Below are 23,025 nucleotides of genomic sequence, written 5' to 3' on the forward strand. Positions count from 1 at the left end.
GCGGCACTCCCTCAGCACTGCCCCTCCAACACTGTGCAGCGCTCCCTCAGTACCGCCCCTACAGTACAGCGCTCCCTCAGTACCGCCCCTACAGTACAGCGCTCCCTCAGTACTGTCCCTCCGACAGTGCAACATTCACATTTGCTTCCGCAGTTTTGTGAACACGGTCATTCAATGAAAATGATTAAAAGGATTGTTGCAGATGCGGCTAATTTTACAACAAATTGTAGCGACACAGGATTGAACATGTTAGCAACGTTCCCTGTAATGAGTTTTTTTTGGGTGCGCCGTCCCTTTAACGGGCTGCGCAGCCCGTTCAAATTTTCAGGCTGACGCGCCTTCTTGCACTGAAAAGCCGGTGAGCGGCCTGTGCGGGATCTCCAGCCACGCAGCTCAGCAGGGACGGTGCATGTTGGGCCAGGAGGTTCTAGCGTTTCAGGCTCTTGCTCAGACCTTCCAACACGGCAAGTGTCTGGCCTTGGCTGGACTGCTCGGAACACAACAGCTCGCTCTGGGACCTTTATCAGCCAGTTTCACAGATAACTCAATAACTCATACGATAGCAAAATACTGCGGATGCTGGAAATCTGAAATAACAACAGAAAACGCTGGAAAAACTCAGCAGGCCAGGCAGCATCCGTGGAGAGAGAAACAGAGTTAACGTTTCAGGTCTGGGGCCCTTCGTCAGAACTGGAAAAAAGCAGGAAATGGAGCAGATTTAAAAGCAAGTTTAGGGGCTGGGAAATGGGGGAGGGGATGAAAGAACAAAAGGGAAGGTCAGTGATAGGATGGAAGGCAGGAGAGGTAAAGAGACATTAAGAGATATTCAAGGCAAGAGGAGGTGGTAATGGGACAGGTTAAGGAACAAAGGATGGCTCGAGATGAAGTGTGAATTGCGCTGACAGAATGAAGGACAGCTGCCCTGTGGGAGGGAAGGAAAGAAAACACAAACAAAAAGTGTAGATAAAAAATGATAGGGGCCGAGGTTATGGTCTGAAATTGTTGAACTCGATGTTGAGTCCAGAAGGCTGTAAAGTGCCTAATCGGAAGATGAGGTGCTGTTCCTCGAGCTTACGCTGAGCTTCCGTGGAACAATGCAAGAGGCCGCGGACGGTGAGGTCTGAGTGGGAATGGAGCGGAGAATTAAAGTGACAGCAGCCTTAACATCAGCAGCACTCACCAGTTAACCCAAAGTGTTCAAATAATCAACAGAAGAAAAAGAATGAAAATCTAACCTCCGCCGCCGATTTAAATGGCAATAATGATGGCCAGCCTCTCACTATTTAATTACTGATGTAAGAAAACTACGAGGCACTTGGTCGAAGCGTTAAACAAAGCTTTAATCAACTGTTTAACAACATGGAGGTCTAGTTGTGTCCTTCACTAGTTCCTGTTAAGAATGTCCTGCGCAAGCTGGGCCCGTGCCCGAGTATTTATACTCTCCCTGGACACCGCCACCCGCAGGCCGCTCAGTTAATTCATGTCAATTACTTCTAATAAATGTTTCCGTTTTCTCTCCACATTCAATCGACATTTTACACTGTTTTGCCCCAGTGTTTATCAATGCCAAATTAGAGATATTAAGTGAAAAAGTTGCTGTAGGTAGGTTAAAAAAATGGATTGTTACGGGTAAGTCTAAAAAAGTATCTAAATATATGTCCTGAAATGACACCATGGGATACTAGGTTATGCATAGCTAACAAATTCATCTGAAATCCCTCTCTTAGCTCTATCAACAGGGCCATTAACCCATTTAGCACTGTCAGCTGTGGCTCAGTTAGTAGCACTCTCGCCCCTGAGTCACAAGGTTGAGACTTGAGCACAAAAATTCAGGCTGACAGTCCAGCACAGTGCTGAAGGAGTGCTGCACTGTCGGAGGGGCAGTACTGACGGAGTGCTGCACTGTCGGAGGGCAGTCCTGAGGGAGCGCTGCACTGTCAGAAGGGCAGTACCGAGGGAGTGCTGCACTGTCGGAGGGGCAGTACTGAGGGAGCGCTGCACTGTCGGAAGGGCAGTACCGAGGGCGTGCTGCACTGTTGGAGGGGCAGTACTGAGGGAGTGCTGCACTGTCGGAAGGGCAGTACCGAGGGAGTGCTGCACTGTCGGAGGGGCAGTACTGAGGGAGTGCTGCACTGTCGGAGGGCAGTCCTGAGGAAGCACTGCACTGTCGGAGGGCAGTACTGAGGGAGTGCCGCACTGTCGAAGGGGCAGTACTGAGGGAGCGCTGCACTGTCGGAGGGGCAGTACTGAGGGAGCGCTGCACTGTCGGAGGGCAGTCCTGAGGGAGTGCCGCACTGTCGGAGGGACTGTACTGAGGGAGTGCTGCACTGTCAGAGGGGCAGTACTGAGGGAGCACTACGCTGTCAGAGGGGCAGTACTGAGGGAGTGCCGCACTGTCAGAGGGGCAGTACTGAGGGAGCGCTGCACTGTCGGAGGGGCAGTACTGAGGGAGCGCTGCACTGTCGGAGGGGGCAGTACTGAGGGAGCGCCGCACTGTCGGAGGGGCAGCACTGAGGGAGTGCTGCACTGTCGGAGGGGCAGTACTGAGGGTGTGCCGCACTGTCGGAGGGGCAGTACTGAGGGAGTGCTGCACTGTCAGAGGGCAGTACTGAGGAAGCACTGCACTGTCAGAGGGCAGTACTGAGGGAGTGCCGCACTCTCGAAGGGGCAGTACTGAGGGAGCGCTGCACTGTCGGAGGGGCAGTACTGAGGGAGCGCTGCACTGTCGGAGGGGCTCTACTGAGGGAGTGCTGCACTGTCGGAGGGGCAGTACTGAGGGAGCACTGCACAGTCGGAGGGCAGTACTGAGGAAGCACTGCACTGTTGGAGGGCAGTACTGAGTGCCGCACTGTCGAAGGGGCAGTACTGAGGGAGCGCTGCACTGTCGGAGGGGCAGTACTGAGGGAGCGCTGCACTGTCGGAGGGGCTGTACTGAGGGAGTGCTGCACTGTTGGAGGGGCAGTACTGAGGGAGTGCTGCACTGTCGGAGGAGCAGTACTGAGGGAGCGCTGCACTGTCGGAGGGGTAGTACTGAGGGAGTGCTGCACTGTCGAAGGGGCAGTACTGAGGGAGTGCTGCACTGTCAGAGGGAAAGTACTGAGGGAGCGCTACACTGTCGGAGGGGCAGTACTAAGAACATAAGAAATAGGGGCAGAAGTAGGCCATTCGGCCCTTCGAGCCTGCTCCGCCATTCAATGAGATCATGGCTGATCTTCTGCCTCAACTCCATTCACCGGCCCTATCGCCATATCCCTTGATGCCCTTACTAGTCAGAAATCTATTGACTTCTGTTTTGAATATATACCCAATGACTGAGCCTCCACAGCCCTCTGGGGTAGAGAATTCCGAAGATTCACCACCCTCTGTGTGAAGAAATGTCTTCTCTTCTCAGGCCTGAATGGCCTACCCTTTATCCTGAGGCTGTGGCCCCTGGTTCTAGACTCCCCAGCTAAGGGAAACATTCTCCCAGAATCCATCCTATCAAGCCCTGTAATAATTTTATATGCTTCAATGAGATCCCCTCTCATTCTTCTGAATTCAAGAGAATACAGGCTTAGTTTACTCAATCTCTTCTCATACGACAGTCCCGCCATCTCAGGAATCAATCTCGTGAACCTTTGTTGCACTCCCTCTATAGCAAGTATATCCTCCCTTAGGTAAGGAGACCAAAATTGTACACATTTCTCCAGGTGTGATCTCACCAAGGCCCTATATAATTGGAGTAGGACTTCTTTACTCCTGTACTCAAACCCTCTTGTAATGAAGGCCAGCATTCCATTTGCCTTCCTAATGGCTTGCTGCACCAGCACATTCACTTTCAGTGACTCATGTACAAGGACACCCAGGTCCCTTTGAGCATCTGCATTCCACAATCTTTCACCATTTAGTAAATACTCTGCTTTTCAGTTTTTTCTACCAAAGTGGATAACTTCACATTTATCCACGTTATATTCCATCTGCCATGTTCTCGCCCACTCACTGAGCCTGTCGAGATCCCCTTGAAGCCTCTTCACATCCTCTTCGCAACTGACACTGCCACCTAGCTTTGTATCATCAGCAAATTTGGAAATTTTACATTTAGTCCCCTCATCCAAATCATTGATATAGATTGTGAATAGCTGGGGCCCAAGTACCGATCCTTGCGGTACCCCACTAGTCACAGCCTGCCATCTGAGGGAGCGCCGCACTGTCGGAGGGGCAGTACTGAAGGAATGCCGCACTGTCGGAGGGGAAGTACTGAGGGAGTGCCGCACTGTCGGAGGGGCAGTACTAAGGGAGCGCTGCATTGTCGGAGGGGCAGTGGAGGGAGTGCTGCACTGTCGGAGGTGCCGTCTTTCAGATGAGACGCTAAACTGAGGCCCCGTCTGCCCTCTCAGGTGGACGTAAAAGATCCCACGGCACTATTTTGAAGAAGAGCAGGGGAGTTCTCCCCGGTGTCCTGGCCAATATTTATCCCTCAATCAGCATCTAAACCAGATTCATCTGGTCATTATCTCATTGCTGTTTGTGGGAGCTTGCTGTGCGCAAATTGACTGCCGCGTTTCCTACATTACAACAGTGACTACACTTCAAAAAGTACTTCATTGGCTGTAAAGCACTTTGGGATGTCCTAAGGTCGTGAAAGGCGCTATAGAAATGCAAGTCTTTCTTTCTTTCATTTAAATAACATCTGCACTAAAATAGGATAGAGGAATTTCAGACATGCTCTTTGAGGTTTTGCCTGCCAGAATCCCATGGGGTAGTTTGAGAAACACAAACTTTTTTACATAACCTAAAATACATGTCTTTAGTGCCCTCTTCTAGCATTGTAAGTAAGTCCTACAAGGACTGCTATCTGTAATGGACTGAATGTGGATGCCCAGCAATTCTACAGTTTTATCAAACAATGCCCACTTGTGACCCCAACAAACCATATCAGTTCAGTGTTGCTGCCCTGCTAACATCACAACACTAAAGCCACTTAAATGTCATCATATATAAATGGTCTACTTAGTTACATTAGTAAAGTGCCATTTGATCAGGATTTTTTACAGCTTAAAGGTTTTTTCATTCTGGCTGGTAACTGTATCGCGAGCCACACAAACACTCCGACACAATATTGGCCAACACATTCCAGACTTTGCAAAAATCGTTTTCAGGAACCTTTTAAAAATTGCAATGCTATTTCCCAGGCCAGACTGCGCTAAGAAAAAGTTTGAAAAAGGGTGACCAACTATTGTTGCAAAAATGGTCATTCGTATTTCAGTGGTTAGAATTGTTGGAATGGAGAAACACTTGGTTTATCAATGGTCTGTAAAACTTGCTTTGGTCTCCGGAGTACGAAAGTGTTACCTATATTGCTTTGCTGGTTGATGGGGTCCTCGTGTTTGAAGGCGTGATTCGAGAACTGAGGAGTGTGATGGCTGGGAGTGTGGCCGTAACCTGGAGTCCCATCGAAAGTCACAGCGCTGTAACCTGAAACAGACACAGGAGTCACATCAGCAAAAGGCATGTAGTTAGAGAAATTGATAAAAACCAGAATGATTGCCTTAAACGTGCCACTAATAAATAAAGAACTAGCATTTATATAGTGCTTTCTGCTTCCTCAGAAAGTCCCAAACATTCTTCATCCAATCAAATGCTTTTGAAGTGCAGTCATTGTTGATGTGCTTAGTAAAGGCAACAGCTAATTTTTCATGCAGCAAGATCCCACAAGCAGCAAATGTGACAAATGACCAGACAATCTGTTTCTTGATGGTTTGGGTTGAGGGAGGACAGTTGGCCAGGATATCAGGAGAACCCCCTTCACTGATTCCAGTCAAACCATAGGATCCACTAGGATAGTCACAGGAGGCGGGAATTAAAATTCAACTCAGGCGGAAATACAAAACGGGCCGTCATGTGGGTTGGCCGCCCGCTATACACCCCATGAGGTAGACCTTGATTTGGTGCGATAGCAAGTTGGCAACCCATTTTACATCTCTCCCATTGAAATCAAAGGAAATAAAAATCAGGGAGCGATGTAAAATGGGCTTCCGACTCACTATCACCCATTTTACACTAAGGCACAAGGTCAAGATCTACCCCAGTGACTAATCCAAAAGAGGGTACCTCTGGCAGTGCTGCACTCCTCAGTACTGCACTAAAATCAGCCCAGCTTTTAGTTCAAATGCCTATTCACTCCACACATTAAATTAGTTTGAAGATTAATTTCATAAAAATTTAACGGCACAGAAAGAGGCCATTCAGCCCACCGTGTCTGTGCCGTCCCAAAAAAGAGCTATCCCGCCTAATCCCACTTTCCCTAATTTCTTCCCTAATAACCAGTAGTCACTGCAGTTCAAAGCAATTCACTGCAGAGAAGGCTTTGGGATGTTTCTGATAGACATGATGAGGCGTTACATAATACATGTACTCTGTTATATAAAGTATGTTGTAGTAGTTTCACATTTCAGTGTCTGTGTTTAACCTATAAAAAACAAGGTTCTCCGCTGAGGTTAGAAAACAATATTTTTAATACTTGACTTGTTTTGCACGCTGTATGTTAACTAGCTCGACTGCATCATAATGGAAGTGGTTGAACTGGCCCTCCCTCCAAAAAAAACAATGGGGATTTAGAAAAAGGAAGCTCGGGAAGGTGAGGAGACCGATGGTGAACGTGGTCAGATACTGGGCCTAAGACCAACGCAGTTAAGACAAATGTGGGACATTGCTAAATACGGGACGTGTGAGTCATTGGAAGGAAACCTCGAACGGCAAAAAGCAAGGATAAAAGGAGGAAGGAAGTTGAAACAAAACAGAATATGAACGAGGTGTAAGAAAAGGAAAACAGTGGATAAAGTTCGATAGAAATAGAAGTATTTCTATTCAGTTGCAGAATCAATGCTCTGAACTAAGCTTAAATATAAAGAAAGAGCCCTATATATAGACAATGAATGAATGCTCATAAGTGGGACAACTGAAAGTTAGCTGAAACTAGAGGACCAGGTCAAGATGTCCAAACAACCATCTACAGTGTTCAAGCAAGGAGGGAGCTAACACCGTAGGAGCGGCATAGGCTTATCGTCTGTGGATGCTCAGTCGTTGAGTATATTCAAGACAAAGATATTATTATTTGGACATTAAGGGAAATCCAGGGATATGGGATAATGCGGGGAGGTGGAATTGAGGTAGAAGGTCAGCCATGGTCTTATTGAATGGCGGAGCAGGCTCGAAGGGCCGAATGGCCTACTCCTGCTCCTGCTCCTATTCGTTATGTTCTTATTGAGATAGTCGTATTTGTTAATCGGAATTGAAAAATGAGGCATCTCCTTAATGCAAATTTGTGGCAGAAATTATTTGGGGTTCGCTTGTATTGTTACAAGGCTAAATAACTCATTATATTAACTGATAAAGTTCACTGGTGGAAGATAAACAGGTAGACACGAGAATGTTTGAGCAAATAAGGAAGGCTATGCCAAGTTGACTCTTTGTGAGGAAGAAGCAAAATTGGAAGAGTCAGTGCACAGCCAATACTGAACACAACTCGTGAATCATGCAATTGGTTGAGAGGCCATATTAGGTTTTAATTTGGGGGCAGAGGAATATTTCTCCATAATTGGTCGCATAATATTAGATAAACATTTACGAGAATAGAACACAGAACAGTTAAAGCGCCAGAATTCGTAACTACAGAAGTGGAAATAAGAAAGGGATTTAGCTGTAATTATGAGGGAAGTGACAATAAAAATACATGACGGCATACAGTTTTAACAATACCAGAAAATAAATCCAAGCTATAAGTCCAGGTGGTCGAATGGGTAGATAAAGGCTAGTACATGGGATAAATAATCAACTTTCTTTGTATCCATTGTAACTGAAAGACACAACATTTCCCTTTCCTCCACAGTACACGTTTTGGATCAGTACTTTGCTGCTGGCATCACCAAAGTTCCTGAGTTGTAAAGAAAATACTGTCTCGAATGAGGTAAACAGTAGTTTAGCTGAATGACAGGCTATTTTTCTGAGATAAGAAACCATTGCTAAGACACGTCGGGTTTAATGAGGAACCCAACTGCCAAACTTGGCCCTGCAGAGGCTTGTTGACGGAAGCAGGAGGAGTGGACAGTCACGGATGCAGGAGGAGGATGAAACACTTGAGGAGCTGGGAGTAACAATTGGAGGAGATTTCCTTTTTGGCTTTGGGGCAGCATTGTCTGGAGACCTAAAAGTTTTATAGCCGAGCTGACATCTCCAGAAGAAATGACTTACGATGATGATTTGAGGCGATTTGTAGATTTGAAGGAGTCAGGTAGGAAAGAAAGCTGGAATAAAAACAAAAGACAGAAAAACAGAAAATGCTGGGAGCACTCAGCAGGTCAGGCAGCATCTGTGGAGAGAGAAACAGAGTCAACGCTTCAGGTCGATGACCTTTCGTCAGAACTGGAAAAACGTTAGAGATGTATACATCTCTGCACTCTAAGTTTTCCCAGTTCTGACGAAAGGTCATCGACCTGAAACATTAACTCTGTTCCTTTCTCCACAGATGCTGCTGGACCCGCTGAGCATTTCCAGCACTTTCTGTTTTTATTTCAGATTTCCAGCATCCACAGTATTTTGCTTTTGTAAAAGAAAGACATGCCTTTCTATAGCAGCTTTCATGACTTCAGGACATCCCAAAGTGCTTTACAACCAATGAAGTACTTTTGAAGTGTAGTCACTGTTGTAAGGTAGGGAAAGAAAATATTGGGGTGGCTAAAGAGAAAATTAGAGACCCAACGCTATGTCAAAATGAATCGAAAATGGCTTGCTGATGTATGCACATTAATTAAACTATCAAAGATCTAGCTGTTACGCTGGATAATGGACAAACTAATTTCCTGTTAGATTTCTGCACAGCTAACATTTTAAATATAGGGCCAGAAATTCGGGTCCCCACGGGTGAGTACGCGCTGTGTACTCACGCGTAGGGCCAACGGAAGTGCTGGTTTCACGCATGCACTGCACAGGCGCTGGAAACCGGAACTTCCGTTCCCTTGAAGGAAGGGGTTCAGCGGTCAAATGCGTGCGCCGGAGAGGCAGCGCGTACGCCTGGAATTTCCGCTTTTTTCACAGGTTTTTCAGTGAAGGTAAGTCCCTAGCAGTTGCGCGTGGAAAAAGCAGGCGCAGGGCCTGCTTTTAACAAGGTAAGAGGTTAATTAAGTAAAATTAAAACATTTTTTCCACAGGTTTATCATTTTAAAATACTTTAAAGAAAGGTAAGTTTATTTTTAGTCCGGTTAAAAACTTTAATTAATTTTTTCAAAAATTTAAATTTTTGTTTAAAATGGTTAATTTATGTAATTTATAGTTATTTTAAAAATGTGATTAAAAAAATGTATTTGAAGTTTTACTTAGGTTTTGGGGCCAATCTCTATTCATAGATTTGACAGGTCTTCCTGTCAAATCTATGAATGGAGATTCCCTGCTCCCCATGGCCCACGTGATCCCAGGGGATGCTGTGAACTAACTGCGCCCCTGAGATACGCGAGCACTGCGCGCCGGCAGCTGGAGGAGGACCAGGATTGGAATTTCACGTGGGCCCACAGCACAACGGCAGGCACGCTAGGTAAGTGCAGGTCGGGGGCTTGCGTATGCGGGAAGCCTCCAACCCGAATTTCTGGGCCATAGTTTTTTCAATTGCAATTCCAAAGAATAGAAATCATATTCCACCTCTTCCAGTCAGGTTTTATGGGGAAGTGTTTGTCAAAAGGAGCAATGTGAATTGAAAATATTTCAAAAAATCGGAAGTACTAAACCCGGAAGAGCGTCTGTGAATATTGAAGGAATTGAAAGCAACAGGTGGGGGGATGGGGGTAGGCAGATTTTGGTAATGATCTCCTATCTATATCGACCATTAAGAACAGGGCAGATATCAGAGGGCTGGAAAATAATGCAGTTAAAGCCAGCCCTGGGGCATGACCCCAAGAAGGACTTGTTATCCATATGCAACAAACTGACGTAAGGTCATTGAACTGAAACATTAACTCTGTTTCTCTCTCCACAGATGCTGCCTGACCTGCTGAGCATTTCCAGCATGTTCTGGTTTTATTATGAAACATATTTAAGTTTATTATACGGCTTCCCTGGTGGACCATTGGGTAAATTATCACTCCTGTGCAGCCAGGAAGGGTCCATGTTCGAATCCTGGCCATTTCATTAGCTGGTCTGGAGCATAACCATTGCATTGCAAGTGCCTTAGTAGAACAGGCAAGGGAAAATCGGTATGGGCACTGCTCTTGATCCCTGTCCAGTGCCCACTAAAAGTGCATTTGTATAGATATTGAGGTAGGACTGGAACAAGTTAATCTGTGTTGTCTCGTGGTCGAACAGCCTGTTGAGACTCACCATTAGGGCATACAGATGAAAAATCCTACTTGGTTAATCTATTGGAAGACTTCAAGACTACTTCAGTATGAGTCACTACTTTCAGGAGAAGAGGGAAAAAAGAGAGCTGAGTACAAAGGCTATGTCTCAACTTAATACCATAAATGGTTAATACATGAGCATAAATCTGTAAGGAATAATCCTTGCCTTACAAACGTATTAGTGTTTTGTGACAGTAAAAGCATCACTAAAGAATGACAATGTAGGGAATATTATATATCTCAATATTATTACTTTCATAACACACCTGGTATGATCCCTCACAAGAGAGTTAATGTTAAGCCTCATTTTGAAAGTATCTAGTCAATCTATTGGACCTCTTGGGAACTTTGTAAATGTAGTTTTGACTTTTGCCAATGTTATGAGAAATGAGATGCCCCCTCGTATCATTAAAAAAAAAATGACCACCTGGGGAAGGAATCCATATGTCTGTCTAACATGCATGTGCAGAATTCCCTTATGGCTGAGCTCAGTGTAAGATTCAGTAGATAATATAACTGCGGTCTCCTAACCGAGGATCGCGCGCTACAGATACTGGCCTGAGACTTGTCGCTGTACTAAAATTGCAACCTTAGAGAAAGTGGTTGCTTACGAAAACACAAGCAGAGCTGAAAATTGGATTGAAAATGGCTAGAAAATAGAAAACAAAGAGGATAGTTTATATATATATATATAGCTGTGCTTAAAATTTCCAGCTTAAAATGTTTCCTTACATTTACAGAGCATAGAACTCAGCATTTGCACATAAGGAGCATGATTAGTGGAGTTCCATAGGGATCAGTCCTCCATTGTTCCACTTTCCTAATCCCCAAAATGACCTTCCTGATAGTAAAAACTGGATTTCTACATTTGTTGAACGAAATATGCACGAAACCAAATTATATGTTGCATAAATTGGTATGACAAAGAATCTAGAGAATCCTGGCACGTCACTGATTGTCAAATAGTCTTACATGCTCAGCTCCATGTTCTATACATGTACGGCAAACATTTTAAGCACAACTATATATGTGTACACATGTGATATAATAAAAATCTAAGCAACATACTGCAAGACGTTTAAGATAATTGCCAAAAGAATCAGAAGGGAAATGAGGAGAATTTCTTTATGCCGTTAGTTGTTATAATCTGGAACGCACTGCCTGAAAGGGTGGTGGAAGTTGATTCAATAGTAACTTTCGAAAGGGAATTAGAGAAATACTTGAAGGGGAAAGATTTGCAGGGCTATGGGGAAAGAGCAGGGACTAATTGGACAGTTCTTTCAAAGAGCCAGCACAGGCACGATGGGCCAAATGGTCTCTGACATGAACCTTGTCATTCATGTGGAAATGACTTATGAAATAATACTGGGTGGCCTGCTGGTGGCGCTGTCCAGGGAGAGCATAAATACTCGGGCACGGGCCCAGCTTGCTCGGAACATTCTTTAACAGGAACTAGTGAAGGACACAACTAGATCTCCATGTTGTAAAACAGTTGATTAAAGCTTTGTTTAACACTTAGACCAAGTGCCTAGTAGTTTTCTTACGTCAGTCTCCTTCTGCGTTGTATCGTTCTATGATTCTATGAATATTGCCCTGCAATATGCTTATATCTTCAGGTGATGTTAGTTTTTGTGTCCTTTGTCATTTTCCTACATCACAATCCATGTTTGTCTTTCTTTTCTACATAACATTCTCTATTCTCTTCCATTATCTGTGTCACGGTTCTCGTTTTAATCTCTCGTCATGTTAATAAAATAACTTGGCCTTGGAAACAGAACACAAGAATCCATCTGATGACAATAAGTAGGAATAAGAACCCAATCAGCAAACTTGATGTCAAGTTTGCCAAGAACTCAAGTGATAAAACTTAGTGGCAGCATTAGAAGCTAAAGAAAAATATGGGAAACCTCAATGGGAATAACGTGGAATATATTAACCTGTAAGGCAGAACTATGTGAAGCCCAATGGCAAAATGCAATTGCAAAATGGAAAAATTTATTATATTATAAATCAGAAGTGTAATCAGTGAAGAAAGTGGCACTATTCCAGATCATAGGTTACCTATTAATATTGCATAAGATTAATTTAAGTGGAAGACTATCTAGAAGTGACAGGTCCACATAATAGGAATACTATTTGAAACACGCTAATCTGGTGCTGATTTATTGTATGTCCATTGAAAGTCCAAGCACCAGTTAGTTTGTGTATTGTGTACATGAATGGTTCTGCTCAGATAGTCCTTGTGCCAAGAGAACCACTCGCCCCATGACCTCGTGTTCCTGCTCTACAATGACTCTTCAGACGTCTGTACTCCTGGAGATCTGTACCTATACTACCCGCAAATACATAAAACAATGCTGCCTGGGAATATGCTACGGGGTGTAATATAATCTTTGAATTTTGATGAATTTATAAACCATAGTTAGGTTGGAGTGAACTCAAGTCTTCACTGATGTTGTCAGAAGCATTCATTTGTGTTACAGCTTTCAACTCCACTCCCCAGAGCACTCTGTTATTCTTTACTTAGTCAAAACCCAATGGCTCATTAGGTAATCTATAAATCACTTTCGTTCACACGACAAAATCCAATTTTATCTCTTAAGTATTTGGTGAGAAGATGGAAAACTGATAAGATCACACGTTTTGCTTTTGATCAGAATGTCATCTTGTCCCATTGATGCAATCTGATAAAAGTTAAATTGTACTCGAGGCAAATTTTGCAAATAGCATAAAAGGAATCTAGGAATGGTAGCTGACCCCTTCACTAAAGGCTTCTCCACAGTGTAGCAAGGCAATTAATAATACAAATAGAATGATACGGTGTTTGGCCAGAAGCATTGATTATTATTCCAAGGTAGCTTACTGTAATGGTCTTCAGAAGCGCAGAGAGTAAAGTAACTCTGGTCATTCACAATGCTGAATCTCTGTGTTGTGAAGGCAGGTTGAGGGAGCTTAAGTTATTAGCTTCATATAAAAAAATGGAGCATGATACAAATATTTTAAATAGTGCAGTATCTTGACAAAATTGTAACTAGTTAGATGTGCGCGCAATTCTGGGCAACCCCAACGAAAAGACACGATCTCCAAATTTGGAGAAAAAAACAGAAGCGATCAAAGAGCTCCATAAAAATGTATCTTTAGGAGATGTTTGGGTAAAATGCCATCTAGTGCAGTAAAACCAACAAAAAAAACTAGATTCATGAAACAAAAACGAGCTCCGTTTTTTGACAAGAAGGAATGCGGGAAGACAAGCCTGACTCTGGTGTTAAGTAATGAGTCAGATGTCGAAATCATATTAAGGAGACTTGGTACCTCAGAAGTGAAGATAACTGGGTACAAATGGTTGCAATGCCTGTTCATCCATCCAGAGCATTGGGATGAGGTTCTGGAAAATGATGCAATAAATAGACTCCCTAAAATAACCTTTGATCTGACTGCAGTTTTTTTTAATTGCAATTTGGACTGTCTTAAATTATCAAAATCTAAAACCAATGATAAACTCGATCTGTTATTTATACCGCCCTCACCAGCAGAGAGTTGCTTCTTTCTCCTTTAATATCCTTTGGTTTTCAATAAATAGTTTTCAAAATTCGATCAAATAAACCCCCTAAATAAGCATGCAGTCGATATATTGCCGAGGTTTATCCCCGGAGGGAGACATCACGGGGTACTTTTAGTTCTGTACTGTCTCATGCTGTAGTGAGTCTGTCCTGCGGTTCATCGCCAATAATCATTTCAGCGGCTTATTTTAATCCCAGAATTTCGGCAAGATTCGCTGGGGACCCCACAGCGAAAACTAAAACTAAGATATGGTTGGGTATTTTTTTCCCTCCCGTAGAACAGTACAATTTTGGGGTCAAAGCATTGTCATAGCCATAGGTGGAAATTCAAATTTACTCGGTTTTACAGTTAATTCAAGGGTTATATTTTGTGATGTGTTGCTCCGTTTCCTGCTTTAGACCCCTTTCTTTGGCGATAATGCCGTGATTCTGTAGAAGCCTAAAATTGTATTTTTTTTTACAGAATGTGTGCATTTATTAATTATTGAAATGAAAGTTACGAATCCAGAGCCATGGTACGAGCGCTATATCAGTGCAGATCTTTATTATTTTATATTGCTCGGCTCTGAATTCTGAATTTGGAATTGGCTGAGGTTTTATTTTTCGGGGGGGGTGGAAATGGGGATCACACAAAACAAAAAAGTCGGGTTAAAATCACGGCAGAAAAACAGAAAGAAAGCACAGTTGAATTCACACAAACGTTGGGAAATTTTAAGCTGCGGGATGCGTTCTAAAATAACTGGGACAAAATATGAGTTCCACAAAACAAGAATGGTGCTTTTTTTTTAAAAATTGTAAATAGCAAAGGCGGAGTAAACAGCCCCGGGTGTAACATGTGTTGCTGGTGTTTGGGGGTCTGCGCTTCCGACAAAAAAACAGACTTCCTGCTCTGTTTATTCGCTGTTGGGGAAATTCGGAGCGTCGTCCCGTAGAACCCACGGAACTGATGTACTGGGGTCCCAGAGGATTCAGCAAATACGCGATTACAAATCACTCTCTTTAGTTATCGGCCTATATCAAACAAGGGCCAATTCTACAACAAACTACCCGGCACCTACTAGGCACATGACTACCCATAGCAATTCGTGAACTATTGCAAATTAGAATGTCTTACGGTTTTGACAATTATTTTACGCCTGGATTTCAATCCTTCCGATGCACCGTAGCCATGTCACTGACCTTGAGCATTTTTTTCGTTATTTCGAGTGCAACTGACCATTAATATCCACCCTTTGAAATGTTCCTCAAATAACTAATAAAGATTAGGTAAGGGTAAATTCGAGTGAGTGCGGCGGGACTCGGGTCTGCGGTGGGATCGTTCAATCTGTCGTTTTCAAAACTAATGCAATTAAGTTATAAAACCCGGCTTATTCGGTGCTAGCTGGAGTTTAAGAATGCTATTTTAGGGGCACGTTTATTCTGTCATAAAAGCGGAATCAAATAAGACAATGGTTTAACCTGACGCGCTTCCCCTTCTGAATAACATTTATTTGAAAATATTCTGAAAGCGAGACAGATTTTCCGTGTGATTCAGAAGTCTCAAAGTGTGCAAGTTAAATTTTCTGCAAAAACAAAATTGTACGGTACTCCGAATATTCCGAGCAAGACGGACTCTATTGCGCAGATAGCTGACAGGAAGATATTTTCCTAATAAGTGAAAGTGGCCGAGAGTTCGGTGCAGAGTGAATCTCTTCCGCGTTGTGGCTTCAGATTTAACTCCCGATTTCGAACCTGTTCTGTAACATCTCACATGGCGCTCGCCAGCCCTGCTTTCTGCCTTATGATGTGTGTTTGTGGGGGGGGGGGGGGGGGGAATCACCTGTTTCATCCATAGCCGCTGCACATTAACACCACAAGTGTTTGGGGGGGAAATGTCACATCTTACACTTTGAATTAAATCATAGAAATTTAGGGCGCATAAGGAGACCATTCAGCCCATCGTGTCTGTGCCGCGAATTGATGGTACTTGGTACTGTAATTCCCGAATAATTGACATTTATCATAGAAATTTACGGCACAGGGGGAGGCCATTGGGCCCATCGTGTCTGCCGGCCCAAAATCCAGCCTAATCCCACTTTCCAGCTCTTGGTCCGTAGCCCTGTAGGTTACAGCACTTCAAGTGCATATCCAAGTACTTTTTAAATGCGATGAGGGTTTCTGCCTCTCCCACCCTTTCAGGCAGTGAGTTCCAGACCCCCACCACCCTCTGGGTGAAGTCTGCATCTTATGTGTGTAGTGCAGAATGCAAAGAGAAATTATAAAACGCTATTGCGATATTGGGCATAACCCTCTCTCCCCACAACGCTGCCGTATGGTGTAGTTGGGGTGGGGGATATTATACCCTAAAAAAATCAATCATACTCCTTAAAAAAACAGCAAGACGAGGGTTGTTATCAGCGATTTCAACCAAATTCAAAAGCGACATGGGATTCCAAATGAATACATGTGTAATTTATAACAGGAAGGCTGGTCTTGTTGCTTTGATAGTGCTGTAAGTAGGGCGCTTCTAGTTTGTTATTATTAATAATATTCATCTCCAGCAAGACATGCTCCATCTGTGAGAGCTCTGCTCCTGTTTTTATGGGATGATTCTGCTGGTCCGGACTCATTAACACCGGCGGTTGCGAGTCTGATGGGCCCTCCCGCCACACAAGTCCCCCTCCCCACCCACCCCCCCCACCCACTTTTACATCAAATTAAATCGCCTCCCACCACATAAAGCAAATTGCCTCTTGTCAAAAAAATAAATAAACAAACAAGCTTAAGTGCGAAAGCCGGAGTGACGGAGAAAGTTCCGAGCCTGCGTTTGACCCCGGCCCAACTGGCCGCTGTAAATCAACCTTCCGACTATCAATTACCCCGACTGTTTGTTAACACGCACCAGATTCCTGCTCTAATTAAAAAGTCATCATTTGTTTTCAAAAGCAGTCCCTTTGGTTAAGAGGATCAGCTGGCGTGCAACTTGCGCCAGATTATGCGCCGATTCACGCCCTTGTTGCACATTTCAATTTTTTTTAAAGTACTTGCTGGTCCAGAGAGAGCTTCGCCCCGTCTCTCAGACACATCCCCAAGGCTTCGCATGCAGTGAATCACACGGGTGCAGTTATTAGGCGGGTAAAACGTGTGCTTAACATTTTCTTTGCCAGAATGAATGGGCATGTGAAGGGTCTGTTCGACACAATCAGCGGCTTGACGGCACAATTCAGGTTTGCCCGGGTTGTGAGAGTCCATCAGAACGCGCGTCCTATACAAGTCGGGATCCCAACAAGTGTTGCTGTATTTTCAGATCCAGCTTTCCAATATTTCTAACCCTTGCGCGAAAAGTTTTGACCAAGTGCAGGAGCCCGACAGGGATTCCTGTTACCCGTGAACATCGTTCCGTGGGTTGGATATTTCGAGGTTTTGGTGTTTGAGGGGTGTCGGGTCTTGGCTATGTGTTACCAGTTCACAGGACAGGCTCGGGGGTTCCACTGCATCCATTGGCGCTCCCTGCAAATCTCTATTAAACTGCAACCTGTCCCAGCCTCGACCATTCAGGTGCCCCACAGTAAGCTGGTCCCACTCGCCACCTTGGTTTCAATTGTAAGTTTATTTACATGATATTTTTTTTTAAATAAATTCAGATTCCTCACATCGCCCAACCCTTATTGTGGCCACGAAATCTGTTGCCCAAAAGATGCATAATTATCATTAAGTAAATTTAGGACAAAGACAAATTTCGCAAAGATCTTGATTTGCAATATTGTGAACAAGACAAAGGGCGATTTGCTTCTTTAGAATACAGGTGTGCACCAGTCCGCTCGATCTAAGTGCAAAGGGAAGCTGATATCTAACAGTGGTGTACATAATACCCGATCAGTAACTCTCAGCTGCTGCTTGATCCGTGTTACAGTTTCGGGGTCTGTTATGGAGTGAAAAGTTGGAAACTATAACGGAATGAGAAAAATATAGAGCAACGGTTAAAGTTCACTCAGACGAATGGGGAGCTTCCGAACAACATCTGAGAATATCGGTGTCTTATCACCAAAATCTATCCGCGCATCTTTACACGGTGCACCAACACAGGGCAAACCTGGTCCATTTAAGGGGAGGCTGGACAAGCATATGAGGGAGAAGGGAACAGAGGGTTACGCTGATAGAGTTAGATGAGGAAAGGCTGGAGTGGAGCATAAACGGCGGCATGGACTGGTTGGGCCGAATGGCCTGTTTCTGTGCCGTATATCCGATTGCAAAATTCAATTTCCGTTAATTGCCTGTGAAAACCCGTAAATATACCAGTCCGAATTGTATTTCTAATTTATCGCGGCTTTTGGGCAATAATTAGGAAAAGTCCTCCTGGCCGAAATTGGGCACTTTTACAAAAAAAATACAAATCAAGTTATCCTAATTCAGGGCAACCCAGAGTGTAACTGGGACATTTCTAAAGGGCTTTGACAAAGAGTGCAACCGATTTTTTTTTTTTAAAAGGTCGGTTTTAAATCATTTCAACCGCATTTAGAAATTTGGAGTTAGAAAATTATCCCAACACTATGGGTAAATCTCCAAATCAGGAGGTTGGAATTATATTGGTAAATAATCCTCAGGATTTCGTCATCGTTTCGTTCAACTGCAGGGCAAGATAAAACATGAGTGTTCAAAGATTCCTTCTCCACTAGTAATGTCAAAGTTGTATAGTGCACTCCTATATATATACAATAATAAAATGGAATGCATCCGTTGTGTTTTCAGTTTTTTGAATATTGTATTAATCTTCCTGTGCAAGGAATCTTTCACACACACACACACACAAACAGTTCAATAGACAACACACCTTTGTTTAATGGTTGTGTGTTTTTTTTAAACGATTGCTTTATCTAGTCTACAGTTTGGGGAATGGTTGTAGCATTTTTTTTTGCAGTCCAACGTATTGGGAAATGTAGCAGAGAATACAGAGACTATTCTTTTACAGACGATAGCAAGTCAGCCGATGACCTTCAAATTTGCTCAAAGCAAAATGGAATTATTATTTTTCTGGCTGGTGTCCTTCCGGTATTAGCTCGACCCACAGTTTCGAAATGTGATAACGCCCTCCATCAGACCCCCCTCCCCCAACCTTTTTCCGTTCTGAACAAATTATTTGATGGTAAGGTCCCTTTCAATTAAAGGTCTTATCAGGATCAAAAAAGAGAAAAGGAATTGATTAGAATGTGCTGAAAAATCTTTGAAACCCCCCTCTTGGCACATCTGTGTGCAAATTTTTGGAGACTGCCTCTTGAGCGTGCAGCTGGGTCTTAAGTCAGAGAGATGTCCCGTTTGAGCATGCCTCTCCAAACTTGGCAGAAAGTCATCTTTGAGTCAAGGTAGCGCCTTTCCCACGATCAGAATCCTCGCCAGACTGCTAAACTTGCAGCCTTGGGGATGGTTGATACCAAGTCCGCTCATCCGATCAACACTCTGAAGCCCTACCCCCCTTTGTACTTGACATAGAAACAGAGAAACATAGAAGATAGGAGCAGGAGTAGGCCATTCGGCCCCTCGAGCCTGCTCCGCCATTCAATGAGATCATGACTGATCATCCAAATTCAGTACCCTGTCCCTGCCTTCTCCCCATATCCCTTGATCCCTTTAGCCTCAAGAAATATATCTAACTCCTTCTTGAATATATTTAATGAATATATTTAACATAGAATTGCACACAGCACAGAAACAGGCCATTCGGCCCAACTGCTGGCTGCCGGTTTGTATGCTCCCCGCCAGCCCCCTCCCGCCCCTTGGCGAGCACCGACACACGGCGGAGATGTCACTAAGCAAAAGTGCAAAAAAAAAATTCTACGGTTCAATTACATCATTCAAGCCATAATCCCAAATAAAAGACTTTCCCTTTAAACTCCCCGATTGGTTGGTGAGCCCAGTTCATGCAGGAATGTCACGGATTCAGGGCAGGTGAATTGCACTTTGCTCTGCGGGCACCAGGCTGAGCAAACCCACAATCTGGCCGCCCCTTTCGTTCCATCCCTTCGTTCGCACAAATCGGATTCCTGCTGAATTTATTTCGGCGTGCGCCCGAGGAGGAATTTCTGTTCGATTTAACACAAATACTCACAGGAGAGGAAGAACATTTCTATATCTGGTCTTTTTTTCTTTGAAAGCTGCTAATGGAGGGCGCCCGCCCAGTAAATTAACCGTCCGTGTTATTATATTGAAAAAAAAATTAAACTATTTTCTGTCGATTTGCAAAAGAAAAGTGAAATATTTTATTTGTTCGTTTATGGGATGCGGGCGTCACTGGCAAAGCCAGCGTTTATTGCCCAGCCCTAAATATTAATCTGCAAGAGATAGCCGAATAAAAAATCAAGAACTCTTTTCGCCAGAGTTCCTCTAACGAAAATATTTAAGACGGCAGTGCAATTATCTCCAAGATTCAGAAAGAATATACACAGTTTAAATATTAATCCCCGCCCTGCGCCCCCTCAACAGCGAGACGCTCCTCTTAGGTTTAATATCGAAAGGTTTTCCTCTTAGTAACGAATATAAGGCACCAACGGTCACTAATGTCCGCTGCCAGTGATTCTGTCCAAACAGGGAGTGGGATCCTCGTGTTAAAGCACATGCCCCGTGCTTTCTTATCGTTTTCCGATTTCAGCCGCTATTCCCCGTTCAGTTGGCTGCAGTTTCCAATCGCTTGGGATCATTTCACGCACTGACCTCTGAAGGCAAACTGGTACACACGTGTTGCGCTTGAAAAGCAAGATTACGCTTAATTATTTTTTTTAATTTTAAAAAATGAACTATTTCCATGGAAGCCTTGACATTGCCTGAAGCTGCTATTTATTCATTAAATAATGAAAGCGCGCCCGCTGTTTCAGAGCGGCCTCAGAATAGTCCACCCATATCGTCACACAACTAAACCCTGTTTCTCTTCTGCCCAGTTCTTACTCTTTTAGGGATTGCTATTTCTCCCATCTGTCATTTTTTGTGTGCGTTAGAAGCGAGATTCTGCGAGTACAAGGCGTGAAAAACCAAACTATTTAATTCGACATAATGCGCGAACGAGAGAGGAGAATTCATTACAATTTCCTAATATCCTTCTGATACTTCAGTCTGCCGAAAGCACTGTCGCAATCTGCTCCTCTGTCTCTACGAAGGATTTGTCTACAAATTTGGTTGGTGATTAATTTGCTGTCGCCTATTTCCCCGTTCGGATCAAACGCCTTTACACCTATCTGAGCATCTCACTTTAGAAGTTCACTATAACACACGAGCGCATTGTCCTTCCTGGCATTTTAATTTCACTCCCGAACGCCGTGCATCCAGTCTAATGTCCCTTTGCCAATCGGAGCGCCCTTTAAACAATATTGAACAAGGACCAGTGGCTGGGCTGAAAGTGTGATTGATAAAGGTGTGATATAACGGGACAGGAAACCATCTAAACCCGGGGTGAAAGGTGTGCAGCCGATCAATCAGAATCCGGCCTGGGAAAATTCTTTAAAACAAAAATAAGACCCTGATCTGGTTTTGAAATGGTACACAACTTCTGCTCCGTGACAGTCGCGCCGCTTCAGAAAGTAGCTGGTGTGAACCGTGTTGCGAGAAGTGGTCTAGAATGCGAGTCTGGAAACGGATAGATGTTGTGTCCTTACATTGAATCCTCGATCGTCTTTGCATTTTCACTTTGCTTTTGATTCCCCCTCCCAGCACTGGTGCAAACATTTGTTTTTTGGGAGACATACCGAAATATACATCATGCTATTCCTGGAGCTAAAATACTGCAACACGAGCCATCGACCCCCTTCCTGAATCAATCTCGGGTCTGGTTTAATTTAACACATTCACGATGGAGGTTCAGAGAAACCACGTTTAACAAGTGAGATCGCAGGGAACACAGCTCAAGGGATATAACTTGGGACAGTTGACACACACGATGCAGTTAACTTTTATGTCTCAACCTTCACTGTGTTACTGATTTAATCTGCTAAAGGAAAAAAAAGTTTGTGGGGAGGCTAAAGAGGAAATGGGTGAAACCTTGGCTTTTTTTTGCTGTTGTTGTTGTCTTTCCTTACCCTGGTTCCTGGCTGGTGGTTGTGGGTCCACGCAGTGGTTGAGGTAACCGCCGTTGCCGAACATCCTCGCCTGGCTCGGCGGCGCTTGACTCGGCGGAGGAGCCCCGAACGCTCCGTAGCGACAAGCCCCGGCGGTGCCGGTGAACTGGCCCGAGAAGTGGACGGTGAAAGCGCTGAGGCAGTGGTCGTCGTGCGGCTCGCTAGCGCTCCAGCTCGGCTCTTGCTTGATGAAGGACGGGTGGCCGAGCGGAGCGCTGTAGGAAGCGCCCGGGTGGAAGTCCAGCACCGGAGCCCATTGGGGAGCGCTGCTCACCGGCATGGTGCAGCTGTTGTTCCCCGGGGTCAGTGTGGAGACCGCGGGCAGCAAAGCGTTCAGGTCTCGCACGTCGGAACCCATATCCAAATTATCTTTGAACCACAACGAATCAATCGTTTATTTCTCTGTATTTCTCTCTCTCTCGAAATCAATCAGGCTTCCCTTTCCCCCCCCCCACCCCCCTTCCGCCCTCCAGTACAATATTCCCAGGGCTGGTATCTCAGTAGACGAGACTCCTCGCTTGGTCAAAAGTTCCAGGCACTTCGCAATGGATCGATCTGAAGGCTTATTGTTTTGAGGCTGTCAGTGATGTGTATGATGGGATGGCAAGATGTGGGTGTTGTAAGCACCAGCAACACTATGGCCACACGTGTGGGATGGGATTGGCGACTCCCAGCCTCAAATACTGCGAGGAGGTGGAGTCTGCAACTTCTGCCGAGACCCGTCTCCCCTCGTTACACGGACCAGGCTCCCCCCGTCCCAGGCTATTTGTGTTGCTGTGCTTTAAGTTGTGGATTAGTGGGCGAGAGAAGATCAAACGGGGGAGGGAAGGAGGGAGGGAAGGGGATGTGGGGGGGGGGGGGGAGAGAAGTGGGGGGATAATTCATCCCTAATACCGAATCATTCGACTCAAGTCAAAACGCCAGTGCGATTCTGGCCAAACTTCCCATATAGTTTCTGAAGAGGTTTTCCTGCAATAATGGAGTCTGTCGATCAGATGAGTAAGTCGAATTAAAATATAGAAT

At 44.4% G+C, this 23,025-nt stretch overlaps 1 protein-coding gene across 4 annotated transcripts in view; it reads right to left on the reverse strand.

Annotated features, from left to right (window-relative positions):
• Nucleotides 1-22,755, reverse strand: part of LOC147107148 (Wilms tumor protein homolog) — an 88,066-nt gene extending 65,311 nt beyond the window's left edge. For 2 of the 4 annotated variants that reach the window (XM_086008262.1, XM_086008261.1), the window contains exons 1-2: nucleotides 21,964-22,753; nucleotides 5,332-5,454 (exon numbers count right to left, since the gene is read on the reverse strand). In XM_086008262.1, coding sequence (XP_085864388.1) covers nucleotides 5,332-5,454; nucleotides 21,964-22,360 — 520 coding nt within the window. In that variant the 5' untranslated portion in view covers nucleotides 22,361-22,753. Of the gene's footprint in view, nucleotides 1-5,331; nucleotides 5,455-21,963 lie in introns of all 4 variants that reach the window. The other 2 variants (XM_086008264.1, XM_086008263.1) reach the window with 1 other exon arrangement.
• Between the last annotated feature and the right edge of the window lie 270 nt (nucleotides 22,756-23,025).

The sequence above is a fragment of the Somniosus microcephalus genome, chromosome 15 (genome assembly GCF_052327205.1).
Source record: "Somniosus microcephalus isolate GS21.2 chromosome 15, FLI_Smic_1.0, whole genome shotgun sequence".
NCBI classification, from domain to species: domain Eukaryota; kingdom Metazoa; phylum Chordata; class Chondrichthyes; order Squaliformes; family Somniosidae; genus Somniosus; species Somniosus microcephalus.